A 14,071-nucleotide genomic window follows, 5' to 3' on the forward strand; every position below is an offset into this window, starting at 1 on the left:
AAGAAAAAAATGAGTTTAATTTGTAACTTTTTCATATTTGTCTTATTATGCTTCTTTTTCAAAAAAGTATAAATTAAATATATTATCTATATTATATATTAACAACTGTAATTTGTATATGTTGCTCCCTTTTCACTATACTATTAAAGGGATAGTTCACACAAAAATGAAAATTGTCATAATTTATTCAAGTTTTTTCCAAATTCAATCCTTAATTGATTTGGTCTATATAGAGAAGAATTAATGATTATTTTACTTTGAATACCTCATATAAAATAGCTACCAAAATAAATGTTGATAACTTCAGTTTGACTAAAATAATGACTAAAAGTAATGACTAAAAGTTGACAAAAATGCAATGACCTTTCGTCTACTAAAACTAGACTAAAACTATGAAAGACTAAAATGGCTAAAATGTGACTAAACCTACTAAGCATTTAGATAAAGACTAAGACTAAATCTAAAATGCCTGTCAAAATTAACACTGATATATAATATATGAAAAGGGCAAAAAGCACCATAAAAGTAGTGATGCACTGACATTTATTTTTTACTGGAACTGAAATGAAAGTTTTTATAGCTGAAAATTAAAACCCTAATCATGTAATTAATTATATTTTAACAATCATCACTCAAATCTGAGTTGCATATAAGTATTTTTCTATTAACTATTTTAATGATATACTTATGTTTCTACTCAATAAAATATAAGCATTTAAACGTTGTCATAAAAACTTAAAGATGGTGGTAAAAAATGTAAGCTAACACAACAGTCCTTAAGCATTTCCAGTTTTAATTTCCATAACTTCTGAGCATCCAAAAAGTATTGGATACATTTTGATAAAAATAAGTTACGACAGTCGTTTTGAGGTTAGTTGTTACTCAGTCGCCTGCTGCTATCGGTTGGTTTGAAGTAGTTTGACAACAAGCAGGAATATTTTTATATTGATAAATCAGCCCTAGCATCACCACAGCTGACATGCTAGCCTGTTGTAGCTTATCCATTTTGTTTGCATTAAAGAAGCGCTAATTAATCATCACCATTTGGGACAAAAGTGTTCCACACTTCTAAATTAAGTCTTCTGAAGCAAAACATTAAAGTATCTCTAAGACTTTTAAAAGTCAGAGCAATCCTGTGTGTGGGCTTACTTTTGACCTCAGGATGACAACTGGATGTTCTCACTGTTTGCATGTAGCAAGGGATGTCTGTGCAAAAGAATGCTTCACACATCTCACATTCACATGTCGAGTTACGGTTAAAGGTTGCGTGTTAAAACCTCCAGCAGCACAGTTCACTAAAAGCTTTCTGAGAGGCTTTTTTCACTGAACGGTTGGTATTTTAGGCATTGCTGACTTCTGTCAAAATGCTTCAGCTTTTTTTCCCCCTTATGCTAGCATTTGATTATTTATTCTGCTCTCTTTTCTCTTGAATACGAAGTGTTTTAAAGGGATAGATCATCCAAAAATTAAAATTCTGTCCCAATTTTCTCACTCTCATGTTGTTCCAAACCTGTATGAATTTATTTTCTGTTGAATGCAAAAGAAGACATTTTCATTTATTTTTTTAATATCTTGATAAATCATGACCCCTTTCTAAAATCAAGCCATTCTCAGATTCCACCGAGAAACTTTAACCAAAGTATGTTATAGACTTTCCATTAAGACTCTAAAGAATCATATCAACTTGTGGAAAATGGGGAACCAATGACCCCATGAAAATAAAAAAAGGTTGCAATGTAAAAAATGTTTTATAATCATCGCTAGTATCATCAGTGACTTTAAAAACTGGCGTTTAGTTTATGTTTTACACATACAAAATTATTGGTTATTGGCAATCAAGTTGGCTTAACTCTAAAATAATCATTCTGTAGAACCTTGGTTCTAAAAAGGAACACATTAGTCTTCCTCCAGCAAATTAATTTTGTAGTAATATAAACTTTGGATTTTTAACTTATTTGTTTTCCTCCAGCAAATTGTAGCAGATCAGAAGAAAGACGCCGAGCTGGAGTCCGGCAAGGCAGAAAAGGGGGAGAAGGGGGAGAAGAAGAAGAAGGAAAAGAAGGAAAAGGAAAAGAAGGAGAAAGCAGACAAGGAGAAGCCGGAGAAGAAGGAGAAGCCACAGAAAAAAGAGAAAGCAGAGAAGAAAGAGAAAAAGGAGAAAAAAGAGAAGAAGGAGAAGAGAAACGAGGACAAGGCCAAAGGAGAGGAGGGAGAGAATGACGAGGAGTGTGAGAAGGAAAAAGAGAAAGTAGAGGAAGAGGCCAAGCTGGAAGACGCAGGTGCGGCAGAAACAGAGGTAAAGGAGGAAGGAGAAAAAGAGGAAGAGAAACAGGAGGATAACGCGGTGGCGGAGGAAGAGGAGGAGGAGGGGAAGAAGCAGAAAACATCTCGCCGCCCCAGGGTCATGCACTGCAAAATCAAGCTGCTGGATGATACTCTGTTCGAGTGTGAGCTCGAAGTAAGTGACACACACACACACACACTGCTTTTGTTGCTTATCAAGTGTGCTGTATCGTTGTCTAGTCCCGCAAGAGCGACTCTGAAACTCAAGCATTGCTCAAGGGCTTTTACTTCCTTTGCTAATTAACTCTCAGACTACCCAGAGACTATTTCTGCTGATCTGACACTTTGGCCTGTTTTCGTTGCCATCGTAATGTGTGGCTCTTGTCTGAAACCCACTGAGCAGACTTGATGTCTGCTATCTACAGAGACAGCACCCTTAGTGAAACAGAACATCCCTATTAGAATCAACTTGACCCGCAATTCTCGCTTTACATTCACAGCTAATTTTGCTGTTAGCATGTAGCGAGCTAGGCTAACAATTCTATTTCCACTCACGAGTCTCTATGTGCAGAATGGAATATAAGGCAACTATTTTTATAGAACTTGAACCGTACAGGCCTGATTCAAAATTAGTTCTGCAAAATTCCACGTTTCAAACAGCTGTTACTTTGTCGTCACATGACCTCGTTACTTGCAGTTCCACAATAGTAATTAATCAAAAACATCATGTCCCTAATAACTTCTGGTTCATTCACCCTGGAAAGTAAAGCCATACACATTGCATTGTGGGATACAGTACCCAGCATAATGCACTCTGTTGTGTACTATAGAATCTGGGTATTCCATGCATACAAAAAAATCAGCGTACTGAGCACAATATGCATTCTATTATAGAAGAACATTCCTGCCACATAAGAAAAAAAACTATCAAAAAACATGACATAGTATCTCATAATTTTCATTTATGTCTTGATTATGAGTCATGATTATGAGGTAAATAGTCAAAATTATTAATGTAAAATGTGTTTATATTGACGTTGTACTGACATTGTTGTTTATCATAGTTTTCACTTTTTGTTATAACTATGACTTATAAATTACATTACAATAATTAAGACTTTTTATGTCATCATTTAAACTTTTTATGTCAATTTCCTGTTATAATTTATATATATATATATATATATATATATATATATATATATATATATATATATATATTAGGGCTGGGCAATATGGAGCAAAAAATATATCTCATTATATTTTGCTATATCTCGATATACAATATATATCTCAATATCTTTACAGGAAAAATAACCCCCCAAAACTACTGCAAAAAAAAAGAAAAGCCAAATATTACGTTTAGGGTGCCCTATGAAATGTTTTATTTTTTTCTTCACCATATGTTTTATTGTTACCTAATTCTGTGTTTTAGCATGTGTAATTATTTAAATGCATAAAAACAACGTAATTTGTAAAAAAAAAAAAAAAGAAAAGAAAAAAGAAAGAAATTCTTAAAATAGCCTTATGAAATGTTTTTCCCCTCTGAAATTCTGTGTATTTACATTTTTCTGGTTATCAAATGAAGGCATAAAACATTCATATAAATGTATCTTTTAATTATTTAAAATTAAGCAAACTTTATTTTTTGGTAAATGAAGGGGATTTACTATTAAAAATAAAACATGGAAGAAATGTTGTGTGATTATTCTGGATTATTCTGATTATGACTGGATTCTGCAATTCCCTCCGCGTTTTTTGCATCGCGGAAATCATAGGGCCCTACAGTAGACATCTGCCTGCTGTTCGCCCGACGCCTTAAAACCAAAGTATCTCCAGAAAAATGGAGCCAGTTGTACTTTTTTGAGACTAGTTCTGTAGCCTCCGGGCTGGTTGAGGACGCCGTCATGTTTATGAGACAACACGCGAGGGGAGGGGGAACAAAATCAAGGAGGCGGGGGGCGAGCACAGCTCAGAGAAGGCAAACAAACAAAGTGGCGGAATCAGAATTAAATATAAACAATATATCGATATATATATGATATGTCAAAACCCATATCGTGTTTAAAAAATATATCGATTTATTTTAAATATCGAGATTTCGCCCACCCCTAATCAGTCACTGTATGCTTTAATGCTTGTGGCTAACAAGCTGCTATTTGAGGACTACAGTTGTTGTCTGACTAAAATACTTAAATAGTACTGTTCCAAACAGCTTCTGTCTTTAAACTACATTTCTTTGTTTTCAGAAACATGCCAAAGGCCAGGAGCTGTTTGCAAAAGTGTGTGACCACCTGAACCTGTTAGAGAAAGACTATTATGGTCTGGCAATATGGGAGACGCCAACCGTAAAGGTCTGTTAGCACTCACTCTTTTAATCTGTAGGTGGCATGTTTTTTTTTTTTTCTTGACACAGCATGTTTTCTTCATTTTTAGATTAACTTTGGAGTGGAATTCTAGTCAAAATAGAAATAATGGTTGTTTTCTTTTTAAATGACTTAAACTGTTATTGAAACTATTCTTTACCATTGCTATAAAACACAGTTTCATTACAATAATAATTAAGTTTAATAATCATTCTGCTGTAGTTCTATAAGAATAAAATTATAAATCTACACCACAGTTGTAACAATAACAACTACACAGAGGAAGTATATGAAAAAAATGTTTAAATGATAAAAACACAGTCAAGCAGAATCTGAACCTGCCCAGTAGAGCTTGTGTAAACAGGCCTTTAGTTAAAGCTTTATTTGTCTTTTAGACATGGCTGGACTTCACCAAGGAGATCAGGCGGCAAGTACAAGGTGAGTCACATCACTGCCGTTCATCTCCTTGACATAGAAAAATAAAGTTATGGCCTTTTCACACTGAGCGTGATGCAAAAAAGCGAGTCGAATCATGACGAACGTTGCTTTCACACCATGTGTGAAACGATTGATCGCCTTCTGCTAATTCACACCTGCACGCTTAGGTGCAGATCCAAAAGACTTACAGTGCATTCAGGATATACATTTACTATTTTAAGAGAAAATAAGAGAAAAAAAAATAATTTAATGTCCGCAGTCTATGCGGAAGCATCTATAGTAATCTGTTATTTTATTCCAGAGCTTTATAGCGTCCGATATTCGTTTTGCTTTTGCTCAGTGTAGAAAGGCTTTTAGTGTCTAATGTTCTGTTCCTGTTTTAAATCATGTGTGCATTTATTTAGGCACTAATTACGATTTCACATTCAATGTGAAGTTCTACCCGCCTGATCCTGCCCAGCTATCAGAAGACATCACCAGGTGAACAGCACTTTTTTATAATACATACATATATATATATATATATATATATATATATATATATATATATATATATATATATATATATATATATATATATATATATATAAAAAATATAGTAGCAGGAGGAGTAAACAACAGACACAGTGGGTGTGGCTTCAGGCCTCAGAGAGAATTTTATTAACAGAAACATAACATAAAAGTTTCCAAAACGGGATATAAAAGTGTCCAAAAGGAAAGAGTGTTCAAAATAAACCAGCACCTGTATTTCTAACATTGCGTCTGAATTTTATTATGCATGCTGCTGCTGTTAAAATTCACTAAACTTGTGATCTAAATAGCTATGCATACTGCTGCTTCAGCTGCACAAAAATATTTAAAATTGCTATAAGTGTCTTTATTAATAAGCAAACGCAATCAAATAATTCCTAATTTGCTTTGAATAATTTTCAAAATCTACTGTAAGCCCTGTTAAAAAAGCAAATAAATGAAATGCCTATTTCAATTGAAATAGCTACTAAGCCCATGCGTTAATCACTGAAATTTCAAGCAACTTCAAGAGTACTTCCGCTGCTATTTTAGCAACAATAATTTGACTTAATATTATTTCTAACATTGGATCTGAATTTGCTATGTCATTCTGCTGCTATTGAATTTGGTTAAAATTGCAATCATAGCTATGTATTCTGATGCTACAGCTGCACAAAAGTACTTAGTTCCCTTTTTTAAGGATATGCAAACAAATAATGCTTATTTTGCTTTGAAGAGTTCACAAAATATTTTAGATAAACAAAGTAATAAAAGCCTCTTTCAATTTTAAAGAGTTACTTACCTCGTGTGTTATCATTGAAATTTCATGTCACCAGATACTTTCTGCTGGCTCTGCTATAAACAACAATAATCATTTAAATTGATTTGCTATGCATACCGCTATTAACAATTTGCTAATAACGCAATCTGAATTCTATGAGACAGCTGCTGCACTCCATGAAGTACTAAAATTGCTGTAAGCCCAACTGAATGCACAAATATTCACTGATATTCAGAAAATACAAATTACAATGAACTGCTACAAGATTTGTACAAGATAAACACAAAAAAAAGAAGTGCATTTACAATTTGAATCAGAACCAGAAGAATTCAGTTGTCATCCTTACTAATATCCAGTTCCTGCCATCTATGATAGTAGTTTGTCTCTCTCTCTCTCTCTCTCTCTCTCTCTCTCTGGCTTGCTTACTCACTAATTAAAAAAATTAATAATCATCATTTCCGATACTTGCCAGATTAAATCATTAATAAAATGGAAGGCTTCCTGCTGTTTTCTACCAAGTGAGCATGCAATTCTCTAGCCAGTTTCATTATCACACTCGTAAATTACAAAAGCCCTTTCACCCTGAGTAATCACAGCGGTGCGCTGACGTCACTTTACTGCTGTTATCACGGTTACACTTCTGGACTCCTGCGCATTACGTTTTGCAACAACATATTGTCATGTGTGATATCTCGGCCCATATTGTCCTTGTGTTTTTGAGCTTATATGAAAGTCTTTGCGCTCTGCAGGTACTACTTGTGTTTGCAGCTGCGGAAGGACATCAAGAACGGCCGGCTGCCCTGCTCTTTCGTGACCCTGGCCCTGCTGGGATCTTACGCCCTGCAGTCTGAGCTGGGCGAGTACGACCCCGAGGTGCACGCCACTGACTACGCCAAGGAGCTGCAGCTCATCCCAGGACAGACCAGGGAGCTGGAGGAGAAAGTGATGGAGCTGCACCGCACATACAGGTGATCATGACTGTCTTAATATAGTCTTACCATAAATGGATGCTTGGGAAATATTTGTTTATGCAGTTGAAAAAAATTCACATTTACAAGAGGCTAGCATATGATGCACTTTCCTTTTCTGTAGCAAAGTATGTTGTCATAACTAGTTTTTGTTTGTTTGTTTACTTGTTTTTCTACAGATCTATGAGTCCGGCTCAAGCTGATATGATGTTCCTGGAGAATGCTAAAAAACTGGCCATGTATGGGGTTGACCTCCACCAGGCAAAGGTACAGTAGATTAACTAGAGATACTTACATGAAGTACAAAATAATAATAATAATAATAAAAAGAATAGCCACATTAGATATTAAATTAGGTGTTTAATAGTCTTTTTTATGAGGTTTGCAATGTTTGCAATACAGTATAAAATCCATGAAACAATATTTTCTTAAAAATTTGGAATAAATAAATTATATGCTAAAATGGCATTAAAACCAATTTTAATTAAGTACTTTACACAAAATTGAATTGTTTGGGATTTTATTGATATTTTTTACAGTCAGAATACATTTACTTTACATAAATGCATTGAGTCTCCATTTACTGTGGCGTGCTGTGATTTAAAACACATTCAATGACACGTCCCAGTTAAACAGTGTGACTCTCCTCGGCACTGATTAAACCACTGCGTACTTCATGTCAAAGCATCAGTCTGCAAAAGCATCGGTTAGACTCAAATGTCTCAAATGTCCTCCATCTCACAGGAGTGCTTGTGATAAAAGCATCGCATGTCCTGTCACTGCTCAGATTTGGTAGTTGAAACCAGGTCAATCTGTTTGCATCAAGCCATGGATTTAAAGAAACGATGGATTCATTTTTTAAAAGAGAAGGCATGCCACCCCCTAGTGGTGGAGCTTTGTGATTGCAAAGTCTTTGTTTACACACTGCGTTTCAATAACTTGAGTCAAAAGATCAGATCATTTCTCTCTCTCTCTCTCTCTCTCTCTCTCTGTCTCTCTCTTTCTTTCTGTCAGGATCTGGATGGAGTGGATATAATGCTGGGTGTCTGCTCCAGTGGCCTGATGGTGTATAAGGACAAGCTGAGGATCAATCGATTCCCCTGGCCAAAGGTTCTCAAAGTCTCCTACAAACGCAGCAGTTTCTTCATCAAGATACGGCCGTCCGACGTAAGTCTGATATACATTTTGTTGTAATGTTGCAAGATCTGATATATATATATATATATTTATATATATTATAATTTGTTTTCATTTTATTATTTTATTTTCTAATTATAATTAATTGTTACTCTATAATTATTTTACATTCTTTATGATAAATGTTTAACAGTTCATGTTTTAATTCATGATTATTAGAAAACAATCTTTACATTGGTAAAATCTGTATAGCACTTTCCTGTGAAAATGATCAAACTTCATATCAAAAAACAATATGACGAGTCCTTAATTTGCGAAAAAATTATTTCAATGTTTCAGTTTCAAACATTGTTTAATAATTGTACCCAGATACTGATGTTTGACACTTACATTGATTGATAAAACCTTTTAAATTGTGCATTTAATAACGTATTTATTTGTCTTATTTTCTCACTCAGTACTATTAACTGGAAATTAAAATCAAAGATTAAACTTTATGTGCAAGAAGGTGCACATATATACTCGCATATACTGTACTAAACATATATATATATATATATATATATATATATTAGGGGTGTAACGGTTCACAAAATTCACGGTTCGGTTCGATACGATACACTGATGTCACGGTTCGGTTCGGTTCGGTTCGATACGTTTTAGATACAGCAAAATGTAAAAACATCTCAACTTTTCAGAATGCCGCAAGCGCACCGCGGGTCATGTGACAAGAACTAACCAATCAGCTTCATCCTTTCCCGTAACAACGTTGAGAGCTCAGCCAAGATGAAGGATCAGCTGATCATAGTTGTATATGGATTGCAATTTTGAAATAAATTTAGTAGCAGAGCTACTGCAAGCGATTTTTAGAGCTGCAAATCCATTTATCCTTCGCTGAAATTTCCGCGTCTCATGGAGAGAGCACGTCATTGTTGCTTAGCAAAGACAGACGCCTCATGAGCGCTTCTGCCCGAGCGCTTTGGAAAGGAGGAGAAAGACGTGCTTAGCGTTTTCCACGCGTTTTTAGGCACGATATGTGAACGGCCCCTAAGGCGCTCGCTCACTCAGCACGCGCTGAAGGCTCGTTGCAAAATGTCGAATGCATTTAACAGACCAGAAATATAAGATCCTAAAATAACCAACAGGTCTGGTGTTTGGGTTGGATTCCCTGTAAGCTATAGTGTCTAAATGCTGCAGGGATAGTTTGCTGCGTGCATGTTTCTCCTTTTTTTTCGTCTTTTCCCAGATAGTACTGATGCATATATCCCAGATATTCCCGCTGGTGTTTTTTTTTTTTTTTTTGTATTCCCGCTGGTGTACCCTGTCATGTTGCAGATGCGACATACCGTTGTTTTTTTATCCACCACTCTCTTGCCATCACCATTATAGCTTAAAGGGAATCCAAAGTGCACCCAAACACCAGACCTGTTGGTTATTGGAGGATCTTCTCATTTCTAGTCTGTTAAACGCATTGGCTATTTTGCAACGAGCCTTCAGCGCGTACTGAGTGAGCGAGCGCCTGCTGAGTAGCCTAACATAAACATATAAGATGGTGTTTTTTTCTTCTTCGGGAGTGTCAGGGGCGTTGCCTGTTACGTTGTTTGGGTTATTGGGCTACCTTGTTGAACGCATATCATTATATTTCTCTCTCTCTTTTTTTTTTTTTTTTTTCAAATATAATTAAATACTCCAACGAACCGTTCGGTATACATAATGCGTACCGCGTACCGAACCGAAAGCGTCGTACCGAACGGTTCAATACGAATACGCGTATCGTTACACCCCTAATATATATATATATATATATATATATATATATATATATATATATTGTTAGTTTAAGAATGGTATTTCCTATTTGTTTAATTTTAGCTGGAACATTACGAAAGCGCCATTGGCTTTAAGCTGCCCAACTACAAGGCCGCCAAGAAACTGTGGAAAGTGTGTGTGGAGCATCACACGTTCTTCAGGTATGAATATCAAACAGCACATCACAGCATGTATTCCCATCCCAGTCCAAGTACATGATGAAGAGACGTGACTCTGTGGTCTCAGGTTGACGTCCACAGAAGCGGCCACCACTCCCAGGAAGTTCCTGGCTCTGGGATCGAAGTTTCGCTACAGCGGCCGAACTCAAGCCCAGACCCGCCAGGCCAGCTCCATGATCGACAGACCCGCGCCGCATTTCCAGCGCTCCGCCAGTAAGAGGGCGTCCCGCAGCTTAGATGGAGGTGTGTTTGTTCTCCTTTATTTCTGTAGTCCACTTTAGACATTCTACTAACTATAGGTAACTTTGCAACTACACGTCAACTAGCAGTCATTGAGGATTAGTAAGTTAGGGTTAGAAGAAGTTGCAGTTACTTATAATCAGCAGAATGTTTAAAGTGGACTATCAAGGTGAAGTCTTACCTTTTTCCCTTTCTTTTAGCCATTTATCTGATTGTGTATGGATAAAGCTGGTTAGGTTGAAAATGGAGGCAGATGATTGGCCCTTTTTGTTGGATTCTGGCCAATCACTGCCAGCCTTTTGCTCTGTTTGGGATCCTGTTTTCTCTTTCAGTCTCCGTTTCTCCAGTTCTTTAAAGCACTACTCATAGGGATGTTGGACTCTTTATGTAAGCTGTGCCGCAAGCATCTGTTTTTATTTGAGCTGTGATCAGAAGTCATTTGTCTCTGTTGACTCTTGGCTGAAGGACACACAGACTCAGTATTCAGGCTGCTCTACTCACTAACATCCTGATGCTGGACAGCTTTCTCAGTCTTCAAGCGGAGGTGTGGACCCCTGCTGGCCATCTTGTGCCTCAAATTTTGGCTAAGTCATGTTGACAGTAGTGTATTTCTGAAATGTGTCTCAAACTGTGTGTCAAGTCCATTTCACACTCATGCTGCTCTATAGGATTCCTCCATTGAGCTGAATTTCAAAAACAAATTTAATTGCATATACCTGATGAAAAAAAATATATAATAATAAAAATCCCACTATATAGACCCTTGTGAAAAAATTATGACGTTAAGCTTATTTTTTCTTCTTTTAATCAAGAGCACTTGAAAGAAAAAAAAAACAGAAATAATGTATTTTAGAAGAATAAACTTAAATGTGAACTGAATGTATAATGTAATGTTTTTGCACACTGTTAACTGCAATTAAATAATAATGTATTATAGTTTTTATTTTTTAATAAATGCAGTTAGCTGAACTTAAGTAGGTACATACTGTCTGTACTTTCAAATGCACTTCTGTTGTAAATGTGAACTGCTGAATGTACTGACAAGTATTTATAATAAACTAAATATACTTTTCTAGACATTTCTATTAAAACTTATTTAATGTATTTCATGAAATTGCAATTTAGTAAATTTAAAATATACGTACTTTACATGTAATATTGAATAACACACTACAGTTAAAATTAGTTATTTTTATATTTTAATTAGTTAAATCAGTTATAATCCAGGATTTTACATGTGATTGTAGTCGACACAATGTACTTTTGAACACAGCAATAGATTAAAACACAATGATTGAAATCTACTTTAATCAAAACTTAATTTGACGGACATTGTTGCGAACACAAAGGATCACAACAAATAAGGAGAAGACGAAATACATTCATTGCCAAAACCTCTCCATTTATTTTACAATCATGCCATTAACCAACATTAAGACAAAGTGTTAGAACTGCCAGTCTGCCACCAAATCCAGTTCCCCGTGCCACCAACAGGAAGCAGTCTTTATAGGGAGCAAACACCCAGAAACTGGTGCCTCCAATTACACCACAATCAACTTCCACCTGCAAGCAATCAAAACACAAACACACACACAAGGCAGAAAAAAGCCACTGGGTCTCACACCCTCCCCCATAAAATAAACTTTAAGAATTAAGTTCAAAGTTTACCCCCATAATCACCCTGCGTGACGAAACATGAATGTCAATGCAACGCCATATCCGGAAACTGCATCTCCTAAACTGCAACACTACCACAACGGGTACCTAGGAAGAACAACACGAATGACAAACACAACAATATATTATCACATTAATTCTTAAGACACCGGTGCACGGATTTGCAAGGATTTGTTGTGAAAAACCTGGCAACCCTGATCCGAACGCACGTGCTTGAGATATAATTACAGGAGTGTTTTTACTGGTAAGATGTGCATGAAAATCGCATTTGATTTTTTGCACAGCCCTATTCAGGTATGGGGTGGTTTGAGGGATCTAAAGTATGATCATGCAGAACAAGGCATATATATGTGCTTTATAAGTACCGGTACTAATAAACAGCCAGTATGCTAGTAATATGTATGCTAATTAGCAACTATTTAATAGTGAGAATTGATTCTTAAAATAAAGTGTTACCCCTCTGGAATCAGCTGTGGGTGTCTATGGAGAGCGTCTCTGGAGGCTGTGTAGACAGTGACAGCTCACTAGAGTTTGGAACGGAGCCAGGGTGTCTCTGAGGTGATTTCTTGTGGTATAAATAAACCGTGCTTGCTTTAGGCAGTGTAGGTGAACTCACTGTGGGAGAGAAATCACAGCAGGGGTGCGATCCAAAAAAACAACCCTGGTTAACCCACTGCTAATTTAACCATTCAGCCCCCAGGCAGAACACGGACACAGATTAATTACCTTCTGCAGACTGGAGGTTATTTACATAAAAACTCCATGAATCCTACAGTCAGTGGATGCAATCAGCAAACGACCCTCTCTGAAATACTTGTAGAAGGAAAAGCAAGATAGATTGCTGTTTTGGTTAGTAGTTTGATTGACAAGTTGCTTCCTGAGGCTTTTAAGTTTGGTATTGTTCATTTTTATGAAACACAACTCCCAGAATGCACCTGTGAAGACATTAAAGTCCATGCAGAGTGAGGTTCGGAGTACCTAAGCAAACAGTTGTCCTTATGTTTGTTGGAGTTGTGTTTGATTGGCAGGTCAGTATGAGCCCAGAGCAACTCCCACAGTCTGACAGGAGCTGGATCAGTTCAAAAGCCATGAAGGTCCTAGAGACGAAACGAAAAAATATATATACTGTGTATATCATGAACAAAAAAACAAAACAGTTCAGGTTGATTGGTTTGTGTTCCTGGGCTGCACTTTTACCAGAGGTAGATATTTATCCCCTCAGCTTGATCTTCTTTCCTCCTAAACATTCAGCTCTTACAAAAAACAACAGCATTTGTTACATTTCTGGAGATATTTTTAAATTTTGAGTTAACTCAGAGTTGAGTTTTTTTATTTTTTTACATGCCCTTGTGAAAAAAAGAAGTGTGCATAGTTGTATTGAATGTGTACTTGTAGTATGCTTCAAATCTAAGAAACTAAAAAAAAACAAAAAAAAAATGTATGTGCAGATTAATATAATATTAATTAAATAAAAGGCCACTTAAGTGACCTTAAAGAGACATACTTTCATGACGGTGTTTCTTCACGCTTAAGTACATTTTTAAAAAGTGAACTTTGTAAAATAAATCTGGTTTAACAATATTTTGTTCTGATTTAAAGCGGTATGCTTATTTTAATGTGTTAAATCATTATAATTGTAGTGCAGTGTTTTTCAATATAACATTTGAGCTGATATGTAATATA

The 14,071-nt window shown here is 35.9% G+C and overlaps 1 protein-coding gene across 7 annotated transcripts in view; it reads left to right on the forward strand.

Annotated features, from left to right (window-relative positions):
- LOC127978985 (protein 4.1) overlaps nt 1–14,071 on the forward strand; it is a 64,000-nt gene that overhangs the window by 24,847 nt on the left and 25,082 nt on the right. For all 7 annotated transcript variants that reach the window (XM_052584039.1, XM_052584035.1, XM_052584038.1 and 4 more), the window contains exons 3-11: nt 1,970–2,458; nt 4,533–4,637; nt 5,045–5,087; nt 5,492–5,567; nt 7,128–7,346; nt 7,526–7,613; nt 8,361–8,513; nt 10,356–10,453; nt 10,539–10,714. In XM_052584039.1, the coding sequence (XP_052439999.1) occupies nt 1,970–2,458; nt 4,533–4,637; nt 5,045–5,087; nt 5,492–5,567; nt 7,128–7,346; nt 7,526–7,613; nt 8,361–8,513; nt 10,356–10,453; nt 10,539–10,714 (1,447 nt within the window). The remainder of the gene's footprint in view (nt 1–1,969; nt 2,459–4,532; nt 4,638–5,044; nt 5,088–5,491; nt 5,568–7,127; nt 7,347–7,525; nt 7,614–8,360; nt 8,514–10,355; nt 10,454–10,538; nt 10,715–14,071) is intronic.

Source organism: Carassius gibelio, chromosome B19, assembly GCF_023724105.1.
Source record: "Carassius gibelio isolate Cgi1373 ecotype wild population from Czech Republic chromosome B19, carGib1.2-hapl.c, whole genome shotgun sequence".
In the NCBI taxonomy this organism is placed as follows: Eukaryota; Metazoa; Chordata; class Actinopteri; order Cypriniformes; family Cyprinidae; genus Carassius; species Carassius gibelio.